Below are 19,940 nucleotides of genomic sequence, written 5' to 3'. Positions count from 1 at the left end.
TACCCCTACTCACCGTCCCTCCTAATTTGCATATTTCCCTTCTCGCAAAACCTGAACGTGGCTTTGGGTCTTTTAAATATTTTACACTGGAACATGGCTGCTATTGGTGTTTTTTGAAAAAAAAAATGTTTTGGTCTTGAACGTCTCCTGCATGGTTAGATTCATTACTGGTTTTTTATGATGGAAGCTTCTGAGAAAGACCCATAATTAGATGGCTCAAAACCCTGGTGACAGGTTGGTGGGAAATCCTGATTAGGATTACCATTGATTAGATCTGTTTTCACAGTAACCAGAAAATCTAAGCCATTACATTCAAAAGAAGTATTTAATCAAATTTGTGTATATTTATCCAGTAAAATATATTTATAAATTACTTTATTTTCAGGGGAAATCTGTACTGAGTGGTGGTTTGGATGCACTTGAATTTATTGGTAAAAAGACCATGGATGTTATTGCAGAAGGAGATCCTGGTTTCAAAAAGACAAAAGGACTAATGTATAGGACAACCACATTGTCTCAGGTATTCTCTAACCTTTGGTAGTGAGTAAAATAAAATAATTATTTGGTATTGAAGCATCGTTTACTTGACCATTTTTGATCATCCTGTGAGCAATGATAGGAATGTTGCAATGTTATTGCAATGCTATTAAATACACTTGTACTCCATTGAAAACTGAGTGAGAGAGTTTACTGAGCTATGATTGTTTAAAGAATAATATATTTGTAACATGAAGTTTTTCAGTGTGCGTTATTACAGGAATTGAACCTGGTCTAACAGCTCCCCAGAAGGTCCATTGTATACATATTCTAATAATACATTAAGGAATCTGCTCTATGAGACTGCATACTTTGCAGTGTATAATAAATTTGGTGACCCAGATAACATGCAGCAATTGAATATATTAAATTAATATGAAATGTCATGGAAGTGCTGGCTATATATTGGAGTTCACATTGTGTTTATACCTACATTCTTGTGGAAATCATCATCTGTATTAAATAATAATGTCTTGAAATTTATGGGTTTTTTTTAAGAAGCAGATGGTAAGAGCTATTCTAGGTTGCTGGTAGGAATGAGCTGTGATGAACTATTGATCTAATTTGTTTTCATGTTGGGAGAGTAGACTAGATGTGAGAATACATTCTTCCATTAAGAACATTGTATTGGAATGTTTTTCCTTGGCATAGTTTGTAAATTAGAAGCATTCCCAAGTGTGTCTCACTCTCATTTTAGTCTACTGTTATGATTATAATGAAAATGGATTAATAATATGCAACTTTAATCATTTGCCTTTTAATAGCTGAAGCTTTTGTGGACTGAAATTTGCTTCAGAAATGAGCACGGCTGACCTAAAATAGCTGGTGTGATCATGAGGCAAGCCCAAATGACTTGTGTAAGATACATAAGCAGCTGCCTCAGAATTACTTTATGAAGTGGCATTGAAACTCATTGAGGCATCAAGAATCTCTTGTTTGTCTCATTTGCATGTTTACCGCACATACTGAGCGATGAAACGTTCTTTACAACTTTCCAGATTTTTTTAGGGAATGGTATACCAACATCAGCCTTTAAGCAAAAAGCAAAGTGGATTGATAACAGCAAGGACACTGTATTTTAGTTCTGTCCTTCTATCAGCCTCAACCCCAGTCACAGAAATTAGCTCTGATGAAAGTGCAACCTGACAAAATTGAGAATTCAAGATCTGTGAACTCTGCTACATCCAAAACAATAACAGTTGGACTCATCTTTTCATTCTTTCAACCCAAGGGATTCTTAGGATCAGTAACTGCATTTGCCTTTACCTTTAGACATGACAGGAAGGTAAAGGTAGACACCCCTCTTCCCATTTCTTATTTATAAGTTCATGTCCTTTTGTTTTTATACCTGTGTTTGATATCAAATTTTATTCTTTTATTCAGAGTGGTCGGTAATAGACGTCCGCTTGCTTAATTTCATGAAGAAAAATTAAAATTGACTCTCCTCAGTTTTTGATCTTTTGTAACCAAAGTTTAGTTCAAGTGTGATAGCTACCCACTAAAAACAAAACATTGACACTGATCAAGAGGAGTTTAAGTAAGATGGGAGCAATGATCAATATTCACCTTATCATAACTGGTTATTGAGCTTTCTCAGTCCTTTAAAGAAATTACCTTCTACCCTGACTCTTTCTGCGTGCCGCTACGTATCCTGAATATTTTCCCAACTCTATTCTGCAAGTCTCATGCTTACTACTCACCTGTTTCTTCCTTCCCCTGAAACTCTCATAGGGTTTGGGGACCTGAGCTCAGGACTGAAGAGGCAATGAGCAGAGGGACCAACAAGTGGGAGTGTTAGGGGGAAGAAACAATGATAGGAGAGTCAGCCAGCAGGAAGATTGGACGAGGCCGCTCATGGGAGACAGTGAGCTGAAGCTATGATATAATCACACATTTAAATAGAAAGAACTCATAAATTTATTCAGTCTTAATAAGAGAATTTTGTGCAGTTCTGTTCAAAGCACCAATCAGATTTTAGTGTAAAAAATACAGGTCAGGAAGATAATCCACCTTTCTATGTTTTCTCATGGAAAATCACTTGTTTTCCAGCCCATTTTTAAGGAACTCGTTAGGAGTCCTAAATAAAGGTTAGCTACAGTGGGAAGAATTTTTTGTAAGAGGAACAGATATTGGAATATTGGGAGGATGGCTTGGCAATTTTTAAAGAAAGGAAAGGCAATTCTGTAACTTTTAGAATGCAGGAGATTGTGTCGGGATGAACTAGGACTGTCTATCGAAACAGGCGGAGGTGGTATTGACTTGTGCAAGAATTAGTGTAATGCTGATGAATGTGAGGATATTGGGTGTTGGGATAACAAATAGGAATTGTTCTCAAAAACAATGGCACTGAGGCAAGAACTATGCCAGCATTTGCACGATGTTACTAAACTCCAAGTGCTGTAAATTAAGTTGTTAAATTGAATGTTGGAGTACTCAACTGAATACTTGGTAGATTTCATGTGTAATTTTTGGCTTTCAAGGAACAGGATGAAAATTATCACTAATCATCATTTGATACTTTCCGAAGTAAAGTCCTCCGATATGTCTTATTAGCCAAACTGGAATATAGATAAATTGGAGAAAATGATGTTAAACCCTTTTTAACTTAAGTCATTTTCTTGAAGTTGAGTATGCCTTATTTTTCTCTGTCTAGGTTCTGCGAGAGGCTAAAGAGCGAGAACAGCAACAAACAGCTGAGGAGGTTTCTGTGGATACGGAAGAGAAGGCTCATTATGGAATGTTATTTGATGAGTTTCAAGGTCTATCCCATCTGGAAGCTTTGGAGATTTTGTCAAATGAAAGTGAAATGAAGGTAAATAAGGGATATGATTTTTTGTTTTTTGCCTGTTTAGTAATTTGATGAAACTAAGTCCCAAGTACAGGAAATCATACTTCATTAGAAATCTGGACTATCCAGGCAAGCAGTAATATATTTTGTGATTATTAAATAAAATTCCAAATTTGTGTATATTAATTTATATTCGGTTGATCAAATTTGGATTATCCGAACAAGATCTCAAGGTCCCGAAGTTTGAGTTCGGAAACCAAACTCTGTCACTACCTGCAGAAACTCTTTCTGAAACAGACTGCCCACCAATGAACTCAGCAGCTTCTCTCTTGCTCTACCTCTGTCATTAATTTTCTTTTCATCTTTCCTTCCGACTTTTCTGGCCCTTTTGTCTCGTTCAATATCTCTCACATGCTCTCTGTCTCCGTCGCTCTCTGTCTGTCATACACAGCTGAAAGTTTCTGACAGCTATTCTTTCAGGTGTATTTGTATACAGCTTTTTTTCCCCTTGTACTTTAATTACAATCCGAAGTTTGGGTTTGACTATCAATTGGTTTTATACTCTGATACCTCGTTCACTGAATAAGTGAAACAGCACAGCTCTGAGCAGAGACACTGACAGAAACCCGGGCAGACATTTGAGAACCCATATAAAACTACAGCAAAGATAGGCCTGCTCCATCCCAGAGTGTCTTTCGATTTGATTTGATCAAGTTGATTGATGTAATATACGAGTCGGTGCTTCTATCTGAGGCTTTGTCAAGGGGTCTATTTACACTTGAGAATGCTTCCTTTATGATCAGATTGTTGTCCAAACGATCAGTTATCTGAACAAAATACTCCCTGCCCGTCTCATTCAGTTAATAGAGGTTGTTCTATATTGTGAATTTTCTTGGGCTGCTATATGTCATGCCTTCATGTCTATTTTAATTTCCTTTACATATGTGATATTAATTCTCTCGATTTTGCATGAGAATGTGTAAATTGTTACCAAATGCTGATTTTATTTACTTATATTTGTTCACACTCTGCATGTGTGGGATGTTCATTATATTCTGTAGGTTAAGTCAGTACTGAATGCCTTGTCGGGAGAAGATGTAGAAAAATTGAAGGAGGAGTTAACAGCCATAAAAGAAGCATTTTGTTTAGCTGAATTTGATGATGAGGATGAAGAAGATAACAAAGGTAAAAAGGAGAATAAATGAATAATTTCTATATCAAAAGCAAAATATTGCAGATGCTGTAAATCTAAAGTATAAACACCAAATGATAGAACTGCTCAGCAAGTCAAGCAGCATCAGAGAGTTATTAACCTGCAATGTTAATTCTGTTTCTCATCTCTACTTGGGATGCTGCTTTATTTACTACGTATATCCAGCATTTTTTTGTATTTACTTCTGTGTTCAACCTAAAATTTGCCCATATGTTACTGATCTTATACCTACATAAACTTTTAATGTTAAGTTGGAATAACGTCAATAAATCAAAGTTGAAATAAAACAAAGAACTGTGAACGCTGGAGATCTGAAACTGGATCAGAAATTACTGGGGCAACTTAGCAGGTCTGGCAGCATCTGTGGGGAGAATGCAGAGTTAACATTTCAATCCGTTGATACTTCATCAGAACTGATAGCAGCTAAGTAAAAGTGGTATTTATGCTGAAGATTGGGGGGGGGGGGGGGGGAGCGGAGCGGAGAGACGAGTTGAAACTGGGCCAGAGGGAGAGATGTGGAAGCGGTAGGCTGAAAAGGGGATTAAAGATGGTAAGACAGGACTGAAGAGAATCTGAATAAGTAATCATAAGAGTTAAGAGTTGGAGAGAATGTGTAGATGAGCTGAAAGCAACACATCATATGCTCCTAGGACTAAAAGTGAGAGATTGGCTTGGCTATGCTGAAAGCAACCCATGTCATGACAGGATCAGAGTGTGCGGATGGGTAAAAAACAAGAAGGACTTTTAAGATGTTAAAGCACTAGAGCGGGTGCAAACGAGATTTATTAAAACAATACAAGTAATGGAGGATTTCAGCTACAAGGAAAGAGTAGAGGAAATTGGGCTATTTTCCTTGGAGCAGAGAAGATCAAGAGGTGACCTCACTGAGATGTTCAAAATTATGTACAATTTTGACAGGGTGAAGAAGGAAATTCTGCTTTCACTAGTTGGCAAGCTCCAAGAACAACATCTCCTCTTTAGCTTCGGGTTTCTGTAGTTTCTATGACTCAACATCACATTCAGTAACTTTCGAGTCTGGTTACATCATAGACCTCACAGCGCCAGAGACCTGGGTTCAATTCCCGACTCAGGCAACTGACTGTGTGGAGTTTGCACGTTCTCCCCGTGTCTGCGTGGGTTTCCTCCGGGTGCTCCGGTTTCCTCCCACAGTCCAAAGATGTGCGGGTCAGATGAATTGGCCATGCTAAATTGCCCGTAGTGTTAGGTAAGGGGTAAATGTAGGGGTATGGGTGGGTTACGCTTCGGCGGGTCGGTGTGGACTTGTTGGGCCGAAGGGCCTGTTTCCACACTGTAAGTAATCTAATTGTATAGGATATAGGAAGCCATTCTATATTTCCATCCTATTAGGACCAAATGACATGTTAATGTGAATCAACATTAATGTGCACTTGATTGTTTTGGTACTCAACCAGCAACTTGGGGGTTTGGGGGGGGGGGTGGGGAGAGTTGGGTTTAAATGGAAAGTAGTGAAACTGCACTTGATCATATAACATAGTTGTATGGCTGTAGCAAAAACCCTAGGATTGTGGAACTTCACCTTTTTAAAAAAACTACCTTAAAATGCTGCTGAGTTATTCAAAAAATCCTACTATCTTTCAAGACCTTGCAACGCCTACCTTCTTTCTTCCACCCCCCCACCCCCAAAAAAAAGAAATTGGCTGGTATATTTGACTTGAAGCTCCTTCTTAACCCAATTAAGACATTGCCTCTCAATACCCATAATTTAATGCCTATTCATATTTGCTCAATGTTGCCAGTGTGAACTAAAGGTTTACTCTTAACAATGTGATTGACCTTGCAGGGGGTGACGGGTCTGGATTTGTGAAAGAATTGACTGAGTTGTTATCAGAGATGAAAATTGCTGCTACGTCTGACAAACTGGGCCAAGTAAGTGTAGATTGATATGACACTGATAAGTCCCCTGCTCTGATGGGTTGCATTTTAGGATATTAAAGGAAGTAGCTACAAAGAAAGTGGATGCACTGATTGTAATCTTCCAGGAAATCTTGAAATTTAGAAAAAAATCGAAGAGTAATGGGAAACTGCCAATGTAACACCCTTATTCAAAAGAGGCTTGATAGGCTAGTTGCAAAGGTGGTAAGGAGTCAATAGCAACCAAGACTAAAATAGACTGATTTTTACTCAGTAAGTGTATGGGGATAAGGCAGGAAATTGAAGTTGTAGATTGTTAGATCAACTTTGACTTCAATGAATGAGGAAGCAGACTTGAAGACCAAATGGCTTAGTTCTGCTGGGTCTAATGACTTTATGATATTAAACACTGCAGGATAAAAAGAGGTTTGGAGGGTTTCTTATTGCAAGGAGTTGTTCGAACTTGGATTGTTTGTTGGAAAATGAAGGGAGAGAAATCAATCTTTTTTTTAAAAAGGTGAAATTTTATGTGTTTTACCCATCTATTTAAATCAATTAGGTAACTAGCTGTTTTCCAACAGTTGATGCCAAACACACGTGTTATTATTACATTAAAGCCTTTTAAATTCTCTGAATCTATAAATCCGTAATTATCATTTTTTTTAAAATTTGTCAAAGATATTGGTACCTCAAATAGAAAATAAAAATCAGAAATAAAGTTGGAAAATGTTGGCAGATCGAAGAACAGTTAAGACACACAAGACCTTTCATTTGAATTAACCTTGCAACATCAGATGTTTTTGTTTTTAACCCTTAAACATTGAAAATATAAGCATTAAGATAGTTGTTTTTCTTTACAAGTCAAGAAACTTTAATGTGTCCAATCCACAATATAATCATGCTGTAGGGATTACAAAATATTCAAACCCTTTGATTTTAACAAATAGTCAATAGGTTTTATTTATATTTGTTTCAGGGGAAGAATATGCTTTACTATTTTAGTTACCAAGCATTCTGGCTTCTGCGGGAATATTGGTAAATCAGATCCCCTCTACCCTGCTACAATGATTTGTTTTATCTTCAAACTCAAATCTGTTTTTGTTTACTGTTGTTTTGCTTAATAATCCAAGACTTGCAACTGTTTCAGGCCAGAAAGCATGCTCACGATCATATAAGTGAAATAAATGTTATGTCACTGACGCAAGTAGAAGATATATCAGAAGATCCAGAGAAGAAAGAGCACAGTGAAGAATCTAAACCTGATGATTCGAGCAAAGGTCATAAACTTTCAATTGAGGTAATGGAAGCTGCTTTAAAATTTTTGAGAACTGGATTTCCAATAATGGTTAACTAGCTTAGAAATTGTTTCCATAACATACAGTGAAACATTTTGCTTGTGTTTGCAGCATATTAACATCCCAAATTAACTCTGATATTTACCAATTTTATTTACATAAATAAACATCTGTTCAAAGTTTGGGAGAAGATTTGTAGCTCGGGTTCTGTTCGCCGAACTGGGAATTTGTGTTGCAAACGTTTCGTCCCCTGTCTAGGTTACATCCTCAGTGCTTGGGAGCCTCCTGTGAAGCGCTTCTGTGATCTTTCCTCCGGCATTTGTAGTGGTTTGAATCTGCCGCTTCCGGTTGTCAGTTCCAGCTGTCCGCTGCAGTGGCCGGTATATCGGGTCCAGATCGATGGGCTTATTGATTGAATCTGTGGATGAGTGCCATGCCTCTAGGAATTCCCTGGCTGTTCTGTTTGGCTTGCCCTATAATAGTAGTGTTATTATAGGACAAGTCAAACAGAGAACAGCCAGGGAATTCCTACAGGCATGGCACTTATCCACAGGTTCAATCAATAAGCACATCGATCTGGACCCGATATACCGGCCACTGCAGCGGACAGCTGGAACTGACAACCGGAAGCGGCAGATTCAAACCACTACAAATGCCGGAGGAAAGATCACAGGAGGCTCCTAAGCACTGAGGATATCACCTAGACAGGGGACGAAACGTTTGCAACACAAATTCCCAGCTCGGTGAACAGAACCACAACAATAAACATTTGTGCTAAAATAGGAGACAGACTTGCACATTACCAACAGTCATTACTGGAAATAATGTGCTGTTCAGGTCAGTAGGTGGGTCTTTTCACTTCTAATAAGACTTTTTTTTTTAATTTCTTAAGAGATGAAATGGGGATATTGCTGACAAGGTCAATACTTATTGCTCAAATCTAAATGACTTGGTAGGCAGCCATCCTGAACTACTGCAGTCCATTTGGTACAGGGAGAGCGTCCCAGCAACAGTGAAGGATCGGCAACACTATTTCAAGTTAAAACTCGCACAAGACCAGGTTATAGTCCAACAGGTTTAATTGGAAGCACTAGCTTTCGGAGCGCTGCTCCTTCATCAGGTGGTTGTGGAGTACACAATTGTAAGACACCGAATTTATAGCAGAAGTTTACAGTATGATGAAACTGAAATTATACATTGAAAAATACCTTGATTGTTTGTCGAGTTTTTCATCTGTTCGAATACCATGATAGTTTCACTTCTTTCGCGTGTAAATCACAAATTTTTTTTAAAAATGTTACATTCTCAGGTTAACTGTAACAATTGATGTCAGCCAGATAATATGTTACAATATGTTACTAATTGTTAACCTGTGAATGTTACTTTTTTTTAAAAAAAATTGTCATTTACACATGAAAGAAATGAAACTATCATGCTGCAGTTCGAAATACCATATCAGCAGAAGTCAATTTGATCACTCAACTAATCTCGGGTAAAGAAGAAAAACACGATGAATTGTGGTAAAGCAAGAGAAACAAGAATTAATTACTGGTAATAAATTTATTTTATACATACTGGTATGAAAATTTAACATATCAAAAATTCATTGAAATCCTGCAAAATTGCACTGTTCAACATCATCATGGCCTGGTATAATGGCACACTTAAAATTAAACATTTGTTAAATTTTGCATCTTGAACTTTCCTGCCAAATTCTTTTGTTTCCCTCCCATTTACTCTTATGTAATGAACCTCACAACATTAACAAACTTGTCGAAGAATTAAAGATATATGTAGTTAATGTATCTCACTTTTATTGAGATGTAATGACATGATTAACTTTTTAACGATATTAACGTTTGGATGTATAGTGAACAAATTGCGATAAGTGACAATAGACTTAGTACCAGTGTGAATGAATGAGAGTCAAAACATGCAGTAGTAAACCAAGTGGACGAAGGAGAGTTATGAATTAATAGAGATGCAATACAGTAAACAGATTGAGTAGAGTTACCAGCATGAACGTGATTTCGTTTAAGTGTGTTAATGGGAGCTTGCAATTTCCTTTGTAAAAGTTTTTATAGTGTGATATAGTAGGATTGACCTACAAGTGTGTGAGTGTTCATTTACCACATTAATTGAGGTTACCATGAAGGATTCTGTCCTCACCTGAGGTGTGGTGACGTTGTGGTTAAACCACCATCAGTTGTCTCTCTTTAATGAGAGTGTAGCCTTATGGTCTGTTAAGACTATAACAACTTTCCCTTTACAATCTTGAAGTGGCTAGTCATTTGGACTTAAATTTAATCATTTTATTTTCATTGTTAAATGCCTCATTACTTTATGTTCAGGCGATCGACAACCTGCTGGCTGTCCTGTTCACTCAAATCTGAGATTCTATTTCTGTCTCTCATTGCAACTTTGTTAGTTTAATCTTCTGAGTGACTTTGTGAGAAAAGCATTTTCCAGGTAGAGTCTGATTTGAACAAAAGTCTCTGTTATGTGCCCTAACACACCATCTGGCTCAGACAGATTACTGAATAATTTGTGGGGCACCCAATACATCATTTAAAAATGTGACAAGAAAATTGCACTGCTTCATGATTGTTGTTGATGAGATCCCTGTTGAAGCAACTCTATATGATGTGTTGTCGTCTTTACCACAAAATATATTCAGCAAACACATGCCATGTGATGACATTTGATTATTTAATAAACATGTTTGCTCCATCTATCACTGGACAAAACATGCAGAGCAGATCTTCAAATGTTCACTGATTCTTTGCACACATTGTTATACTGTAATCAAATATGTACCTTGTAAACAGACACTGTAATTTTCACGTATTTTGTCCACTGCCTGCTACTTGATATTCAACAAGGATGATAAAGGTTTGTAATCAGCATCTGAATGTCAAAGTTTCCATTATATTATTTTTCCCTCTAAGAAAGTTGATGATGGTTTCAGCTATACTTCTTGGTTTTAAATAGATAAATTGATTGAGGAGAAATAGGTCTGCTTGATCTAACCTCAAAATACATCATTTGTTTCTAAAATTCACAGAACATCCATACATCTGCTATCAGAAGCCTGGCAGAACTTACTGCTCGATCCATTGAACAATTCCATAAAGTGGCAGTACTAATTCTTCACGGTCAGGACCATGATGTGGCTGCACTGGATCGTGCAAAAACACTGTCAAAGTATGATATTTTAATACTATTACAAAAGTAAAATACTGTAAATGCTCAACTCTGAAACATAACCAGAAAATGTTATCCACCAACTCAGGCAATACCAGTGGCTAGAGAAACAGTTAATATTTCAAGTTGATTTTTCACTGAAGTTGGGAAAAGTTAGAAATGTAATAGGTTTAAGCAAGTGAAATGGTGGGGTGAGGATGTTGGAGGAAAATAAAAGAAACTGTACTTACGGTACATTGGAAGGCAAGAAAGCTCAATGCCAAAGGGAATAGTAAAGAAACAAAAGGTGCATCTAAGGGAGATGTGAATGGTATTTTGAACAGTGCCATCCGAAAAGCAAAACAAACTAAAATCCTTTTTTAAAAAAATCATTCTTGCACTTGGAAGGAGTGCTCTGGACTTTGGGCAGTGAGGAGAGAGGAAGTGAAAAAGCAGGTGCTGCGTCTCCTGAGCTACTTTGGAAATGGGCCATAGGAACTGGATGGGTATTGGAGGTGATTGACAAGTGGACCAAGTGTCATGGAGGCAGTGATCACATGGGAGTGCTGAAAAGGCAGGAGAAGCTAAGTTTGGTAGTAGCATCACGATTGAAAAAGTGCAGGATAATATGCTGAATATGGAGGCTGTAGAAGGTGATGACAAGATTCTCGGGAGGAGTGAATTCAGAATGGCTGGCTGGAAATGGGACAAACACTTGAGGACACTATCAACCATAGTAGGAGAGTCTTTGGTTGAGGGTTAAAGAACACCTATACAAAGCATTGCATTTTGGAACTGATATTACAAACATGAGGAACAAGGCTTCTTTTTTCAATTAAGCATTTTGTGGCCTTCCCTACTCAACGTTGAGTTCAATAATTTCAGACTGCAGTCTCTTCTGTTTGTTTTTTTTTGTTGTAGGTTTTGTTTTTGGTCTAATTTTTCTTCTGTCATTAACCTCTCCTCTGTCACCTTGCCACAGAATTTTATTCTTCGTTTCCCAACCTCCTCCTGTTCACGTAGTTAAAATCTATACATTTCTAATGATTTGCAGTTTTAATTAAAGGTCAGCAAATTGAAATGTTAACACTGTTTCTCTCCTCAAATGCTGCCTGGCCAGCTGATTATATCTAGCATTTCTGTTCATAGGAGGTTTAAACATTCCCAGAATAGAAGAGAATGCTTGCTTTGCATTTTTAAATTGATGAACATATACTTTATAATGGAATCTTGAGCTTTGTTCCCAATTACATTTGAGTTCTGAAGTGAATGTAGAGGAACAGAATGAGTTGGGAAATCAAATATTTAACTGGCAAACTTAGTCTTGGATGGAGCCAAGGAATAGTTGATCTAATTTTGCTTTCCATTTAAACAAAGTCTGAAATGAGATGTTGTCTTGTTTTTCCACTTTTTACACTATCAAGACCTGATTTCACCTCTTAAAAATCCTTAAGTATCAGGAAAATAATGCCACAAAAAACTTCCTTCAGTTTTTCGGTTTTGTAAATAAGAGCACAAGTTGTAAACAAACAATGGAAAACTTTCTTACAAGGTGTTGTTTCTTTGAGTTCTGCATCCAGGTTTGGCCAATCTGTTCTGAAAAGGCAATGACATTTTAAATAGAATAGAAGATGATTTTTTCTTAATCTTCTGAATGAGTTTATTTTAGACAATCTGTGATACTGGTGTCTACTTCACCATGATTTGTCATAATGGGGCTGTCAGTAAACAGCTTTGATGGAATGTATTTCATTGGTACAACATTCTATCTTGTAAGTGGAAAGAACTGATGCTCCTTTTTGTTTTCTTTCTTAATTTTTCATGTATTACCTATATATTTGATCTCTCCCACCCCCACCCAACCAAGTCTCAATGCTGCTGTAATGCTAGATATGTTGGCCTTAAGTCTTAAATACCAAGCAGCATGTCTCCGCACTGTTTGCAACAGGCAGAATAGTGACTCTACTAAACAGGTCTATATAGATCTGATTCCACAATTGGATAACACCTATCAAACAATACGAATTATGCTAAGAATTACCCTAACAACCCATTCAGTTTCTCAATGTGGTTTACTCATGGTTGCTAGAAGCTACATGCCTTGTCCTCAGCAAACCAAGACATCCCCCCAATTAAACTTGATATACAACTGTTCACTGGTGCATTCAACCAATAAGAAGCTATTTGGTAACCAATCAGAACCATTTTCTTTATGGGGTATGAATTGGCTTTCCCTTTTGAAATCTGGTATTCTTGTATCTATCCTCATGAGTATTAATGTCTTTTGAATTGTTGAACATTTTTTCCTAAATCCATTTTCTATTTACAGAGTGACTATTGTCTTGTGTAAGGAAGTGGCTGCTCTTTCTAAACAATTTACCTCCTGTTTGACAACAATAGGGGTAAGGAACTGAACTTTTCTCCTCTTGCGCAGAACTGTAAATCAGGTTATATCTCTCGAAGTAAGCAGAGATGTGTAGAACTGACAACTCTGGCTAAGCAAATAGTTACATCCAGTAGAATTCATTCAGCTTATCGTAAGATTTTTTTTTACATTAACTTTGTTATTGAACCTTTGTAACTTGGAGAAGAGAATTTTTTAAAAATTGCCTGTTGCTCCAAGCATGCTGGCTCACTCCTCAGTAACAAAGCTTGCAATCAAGATTGCACCTTTTGTTCAGTTGAAAATAAAAAGCATTGTTTCCTGTTTCTTGGTCATGACTTAGTTTCCTCATAATATTAAAAATGTGTGTTTCCTGGCTTTCCTTGCAGTATTTTATTTTTGATGCTTTCCTGTACAAATATACTCACCCATCACTTTTTTTTCTTTACAGGCTAAAGAGAAGGTAGAGGTTCTTAATCCATTAATTACTGGAGTATTTTTGGAGGTAATTTATATCAAGATCAGTGTATGCATCTGGTTGAATTCACTACATTAACCAAAGTTCCACTACAGATATTTCAGTGGCTCAGTGATGGCATTCTCAGTCTCAGCATCTGAGTATTGAGTGTAGACTGACACATCAGTGTAGAACTGGAGGAATGATACATTGTTGGAGATACTGACTTTGAGAAAAGACTAAGGCCCCACCTGCTCACTTACGTGGAGGTAACATATTGCAGAGCATTACTTGAAGCAGAGGATGCCTAGTTAAATGTTGTTACTCTTAATCAACGCCAACAATAAACCAAAGTACTTAATCACTTTTATATCATTGATATGTGTCCTTGGGGGTATGTAAATTAGTTCCTTGCATAATAACAATAATTGCACTTAACCAGCTGTGATACATTTTGCAAAGACCTAAGGATCTGTCACCTGCAACACAAGTACAAAATTCTTTTTTTCTGCATCATTTAATTGAAATCCAAAGCATCCAGTTAAATGTTAAAGTAATTATTTTGTTATTGAAGATAGGTTTTCCTTAAAATACACAAACTAACTCACTTCAATAGCAAATTTAGCACAATATCACAGTATCACAAAGAACACTATTAGTCATTTCACATTGTTTGAGAAATTGCCCCATGTCCAGGTGATTGCTCAATTTACTTGAATACTCTATGGAGGGCTGGTGTGGACTTGTTGGTCCAATATGGCCTGCTTCCACACTTTAGGGATTTTATGATAGTGGTGACACTTCCAAAGTACTTCATTCCATCACCAGTGGTTTAGAACATCCCAGGTATATAACATATAGGCAAGTTTTTTTTATTATTGAAGTTTAGTTACCACTACATTTCATTGTGCAGAAATATTATTAGTACATTTTGCAGAACTCTGTAAATATACTTGTCTACAGCACGGCTAGTAAAAAGAGCCAATGTGGATAGGATACCATAAAATATATTGGGAAATTAAGTAATTTACTGGAGCGAATTTCCTTTAAATGCTTTTTAATAAAAGGTATCACCTATCCTGTGCCTGTTGCCCATTGCTCTTCCAATGCAACTGTTCCCCAATTATTAAATGTTGTGCTTATATGCATCTAACTTGCAAAGTTACACAAGGTGAAATATTAAAATGCATATCTTTTATTTTTGCAATTCTATCACCACCACAAAAGAAAACTGCCAGTTGAAACAACTGTTTTGTGTAAAGCAGCCATTAACAGCAAAAAAGAAAACCTCAAATTATTCAGAGGATCAAATATTGAAAACACTGCTGGCCACGTGAAATGCTGATCCTGAAATACACACCTCTTGCAACTTTTGGTGTTTACTATTTCTGATGAGCCAGAAGACTTGATCTTGCTTGAACATAATTTTGTAATTTATCTGGTATTCACTCGATTTCCTTTAACATTTGGGGTTGTCTGATCATCAGTATTGATTTTTTTTTACCTTGGATTGATTATAAAATAAAACTTGGGGTGGGGAGAATAGTCGAAGTTGGATGCATTCAGACTTTGAGATCTCAATATTATGCTAGTAAGATTTATTCAATAATTCAAATGAAGAGGCAGAACTGCAAAACTTAGCAGTTCATCCTTCTTCAGTCATGCTAGTCAATATCTATGTATTTTTGTACAAAGATAAGTCTCTCCAGCTGTATTTGTAACATATTTACACTTTTTTTTTCAGGCTTCCAATAGTGCAACCTACATTCAGGATGCATTTCAGCTCCTGCTTCCAGTTCTTCAAATTTCTGAAATCCAGATTCGCTCGGATATCACTGTACACTGACTTTGACTGTATTTATTTGCCTGATATGAAATTTTTGTTCAAGTTCTCTGCCAAAACGTGATTAACAAGTGCGGATTATTTAAGGTTGCATTTTGTGAGCAGTGGAGGCCATTTTAGACATAGATTCTGATGGGAGGTGGAGTTTAACAGTGAAGGAAAAACAAACCTGCTCCGAATAAAAGCTAGACATTCGGAGTTTGAATGTTTTTTGGAAAAACATTTTTCTTTCCTTTGGTCTGATTTCTGCAAGATTCCGATATTAAAGTCAGGATAAGAATTAGCTCAGATTTCCTGAAATTAAAAGCTTTTGTCTTTAAGTGACAGAATGCTTCATGCCTTAATAGCCTCTAAATATATTTTTGCCCAGTACAAAATAATACATATTTTTTCAGTTATTACTTGCATTTGTACAAAATGAAATGTTATTTGTAAGTATGTTATATACAATATAAAGGACTTGTGTAAAAATCAAATATTTGAGATTAGGCCCCAAATGAAATACATAAACAAACATTGTAATGAAATAAAGTAAAAAAAAACACTAAAGACTTCGTATTGATTAGCTAACATTTTTAAACATTACCCACTTTGTAAATACATCAGGTTTTATTTACACTTTTATTTTCATTTAGTATTTATATATTTACAGTAAAATCAAATCATTTAAGGTCTCCAGCATTATAATTTTGTTCTGAAATTTTTGGTCATTTGAACCTTCAAACTCTAGGGGTGACTTTTAAATGAAATTTTCTATTTTTAGGCCACAAATTTTGAAGTTAAGTTTACATGAAATCAGCTTTTATAAAAGTAAATACAGTAATGGAGAATGCACAGAAGTAACTAACCTAGTGGCAGTACTTCACTATAGTTTAATTTTTTTTTAGATTACTTACAGTGTGGAAACAGGCCCTTCGGCCCATAAAGTCCACACCAACCCGCCGAAGCGCAACCCACCCATACCCCTATTACCTAACACTACGGACAATTTAGCATGGCCAATTCACCTGACCTGCACATTTTTGGACTGTGGGAGGAAACCGGAGCACCCGGAGGAAACCCACGCAGACACGGGGAGAATGTGCAAACTCCACACAGTCAGTTGCCTGAGTCGGGAATTGAACCCAGGTCTCTGGCGCTGTGAGGCAGCAGTGCTAACCACTGTGCTACCGTGCTGCCCTAAGAAAAAATATCAGATCAGACTTACAGTGTGGAAACAGGCCCTTCGGCCCAACAAGTCCACACCGACCCGCCGAAGCGCAACCCACCCATACCCCTACATTTACCCCTTACCTAACACTACGGGCAATTTAGCATGGCCAATTCACCTGACCCGCATATCTTTGGACTGTGGGAGGAAACCGGAGCACCCGGAGGAAACCCACGCAGACACGGGGAGAACATGCAAACTCCACACAGTCAGTCACCTGAGTCGGGAATTGAACCCGGGTCTCAGGCGCTGTGAGGCAGCAGTGCTAACCACTGTGCCACCGTGCCGCCCCTCAATGTCGATTTAATGTCGATTGCCAGTCTGATCATTTAACTAAATTCACTTTAGATGCATTTAAACATTCTTATTTTGCATCTCAAACATTTGAGATAATTCAGTGAATTATTTTGAATACACTAAGAATTGACCTATAAATAGATCTAAATTCATGCTGTGAGATACCCATGGAGCTTTGTCTGCCTTTTATCCAGATGAGCTACTATTAACATGTTCCAGATTTGTTCATAAGGCCATAGTTTAAGCTCTTCTGGCACCATTCAGAGAGCAGCAGGGAGCTATGTCAGTGTCATACCTGATTCTTTGTTCAACCATAACTTTTCTTTTTAAAGAAAGGTAAACTAGTCCCTCATCTTGTGTGTTAAAGCAGGTGCAGTTCAAAGTAATTCATTACATGTAAAATGCAATGGCCCATGACTCTTCTGGATAAAATGTGCATTTTATATAAACATGTTTCTATGTAAATCAAGATAGCTTGATCATCTGTGAGTTCAGCTCATAGTTATGGGTAAAGTATATTTGTAGCTGCCACAACTTATAGCATTTGCTTCTCTTCTGTGAAGGAATTAAGAGGCTTTTAAGTGTTCAAGCTTGATCTTTTGGTGCTGGCTTATCTAGTTATACAACCCCTTTAATATATCATCTTAATTTAAGTTTAATCACTCACCTGCAGTAGCAGCAATATTACATTCATATCCAGCAAATGGAGGATATATTATTCTTAGTTCCTTGGGTTCCCATTCATTAGTTACTACAAATTATAGCAACTTCTTCCTTTAACTGAGTCTGATATTGCCTAGTGAAAATAGTATTTACTAAATCTTATTTTCAAAATCAAGAAGTTGGTAGTCACCAAGGAATATGGGGAACTTAATTCATTTTGTCGTAAATATTCTGCATTTTAATTTAGAATCTTAATATGTTGTGATGTATATCAATCTTGGTTTCATTTATAAAAATAAATGGAACATTATTATTTATTGATGTTATCCACTTATGTAAGCTTCTTTTGTAAATCTTTTTACATCACTACGTCAAGAAAAAGTATTACTGCGATGTGTCAAATATAAACTACCTCTCAACACCCCACAAGCCAGAAGAACAGCAGAACAGAATGGCTGCAGCATGTTACAGGAAATGATAAATGGTGTCCACAAATACAAAGGGGAAATTTTGAGCCAAAAAACTCTACACTATCATTACTGTCCAGGAATGGACAAGTATATTAGAATGAGCCATCAACACTAAACAACAGCTGACCAAGACGAAGAAAAGACTAGCTTTATAAGAAAAACTGGACAAACTTTCACACAATAGCAGTCCACATTACAGTGGTGCTGGAAAAGCATAGCAGGTCAGGCAGCATCCGAGAAGCAGGAAAATAGATGTTTCGGGCAAAAGCCCTTCATCAGGACAATGACAGACACTTCAGAAGTTTGGATAAAGAACCTGTTGGACCGACCACACTTCGATATGGAAAAAGCTGTCCTAGTATGAGGGATGAACTACAACTACAGGTAGGCAGACAAAAAGAATTCCTAGTGACACAAAAATCAACCCTGAAGGACAATGGACTTGCTGAAAAAACCCACCAGGCCATCAGACAGGCAGTAGCATCAACACTAAGCAGGCAAAAAGACACACCGGAAAGGAACTCCCTGGAAGGAGGCAGAAAAGACAAATATTGTAAGCCTACCAGTAGACTCTGTGCGCATGACCGTCATCCTGAACAGAACATAGTACATTGAAAAAGCACACTTCTCACAGATACTGACACCTACCAGCAGTGACGCTAGATCTGACTCAACAGCTAGAAAACTGTATTACACCATGAATAACTGTATTATTCCTGAAGAAACTCAACAATTAGTCGAAATTAACAAGACACACCTCCAAAATATAAAACCTTATGGATCCAACACACACTGTTTCTATGGATTACCGAAGGTAATCTCTTCCCCCTTCACATCCATGGTCTCACTTTCTGGCACACTGACATACAGACTAGCAAAGGAACTGCAATGGAAACTGAAATACCTAGTAGAAGACTCACACCACTCCACCCAAGAATTCCAGAACATCAGCAACACTAAAGTAGAGGATGATGAGGTCAAGGTTTCCTTCGTATCATCTATAAACATCACCCTGGCTTCACTATTAGATGAACCAAGGACACAAACGCCAGACAGCACCAACCCCATCAAGTATCCTCAAACTAGTAGACCTGTGCCTCACTACCCACTTCACATTCAGTGACAAGACCGACAAACAAATCAAGACACCAATATCCAGATTCTTGGCAGAGGCAGTTATGCAAAGGTCAGAACAAACAGCTTTCCCATGATGTAGCCCAAGCTTTGGATCCACTAAGTGGATGATACCTTTGTCGTCATGAAATGGAACAAACTAGAAGAAACACAAACAACATCCTTCCGGGTTAAAGTTCACCCAAGAGGAACAGAACAACAACAAATTCTCCTTCCTAAATGCCACAGTAGAACAAACCGCCAATGTAGAGCTGCAGATGAGCATCTACAGGAAAACGAGACACAGACCAAATGCTGAACTACAGGAGCAATGTCCTAATACCCACAAACGGAGCTGCACAAGGACATTACTTAAGTATACTCCTACTGCCTTTATTAAGAGGGAAATCAGGAGGGCAAAAAGTGGACATGAAATAGCTTTGGCAAATAGAGTTATGGAGAAACCAAAGGGTTGTTCCAAATACATGTAAGGACAAAAGGATAACTAGGAAAAGAAAAAAGGGCCCCTCTAAGGTCAACAAGGCAGCTTTTGTGTGGAGCCATAGAAAATAGAGGAGATACTAAATGGAAAAGG

General features: G+C 37.3%; 1 protein-coding gene across 6 annotated transcripts in view; it reads left to right on the top strand.

The window, feature by feature from the left end:
* The window catches only part of fam114a2 (family with sequence similarity 114 member A2), a 35,738-nt gene extending 19,527 nt beyond the window's left edge, over positions 1-16,211 (top strand). For 5 of the 6 annotated variants that reach the window (XM_060837236.1, XM_060837233.1, XM_060837235.1 and 2 more), the window contains 9 exons: positions 386-520; positions 3,191-3,349; positions 4,387-4,510; positions 6,361-6,446; positions 7,579-7,728; positions 10,791-10,930; positions 13,239-13,311; positions 13,744-13,797; positions 15,494-16,209. In XM_060837236.1, coding sequence (XP_060693219.1) covers positions 386-520; positions 3,191-3,349; positions 4,387-4,510; positions 6,361-6,446; positions 7,579-7,728; positions 10,791-10,930; positions 13,239-13,311; positions 13,744-13,797; positions 15,494-15,595 — 1,023 coding nt within the window. In that variant the 3' untranslated portion in view covers positions 15,596-16,209. Of the gene's footprint in view, positions 1-385; positions 521-3,190; positions 3,350-4,386; positions 4,511-6,360; positions 6,447-7,578; positions 7,729-10,790; positions 10,931-13,238; positions 13,312-13,743; positions 13,798-15,493 lie in introns of all 6 variants that reach the window. The other variant, XM_060837232.1, reaches the window with a different exon arrangement.
* The last annotated feature ends 3,729 nt before the right edge of the window (positions 16,212-19,940 follow it).

The sequence above is a fragment of the Hemiscyllium ocellatum genome, chromosome 16 (assembly GCF_020745735.1).
Source record: "Hemiscyllium ocellatum isolate sHemOce1 chromosome 16, sHemOce1.pat.X.cur, whole genome shotgun sequence".
Lineage (NCBI taxonomy): Eukaryota > Metazoa > Chordata > Chondrichthyes > Orectolobiformes > Hemiscylliidae > Hemiscyllium > Hemiscyllium ocellatum.
The sequence above is the reverse complement of the archived record's forward strand: the minus strand, read 5'-3'. Positions and strand labels throughout refer to the sequence as shown.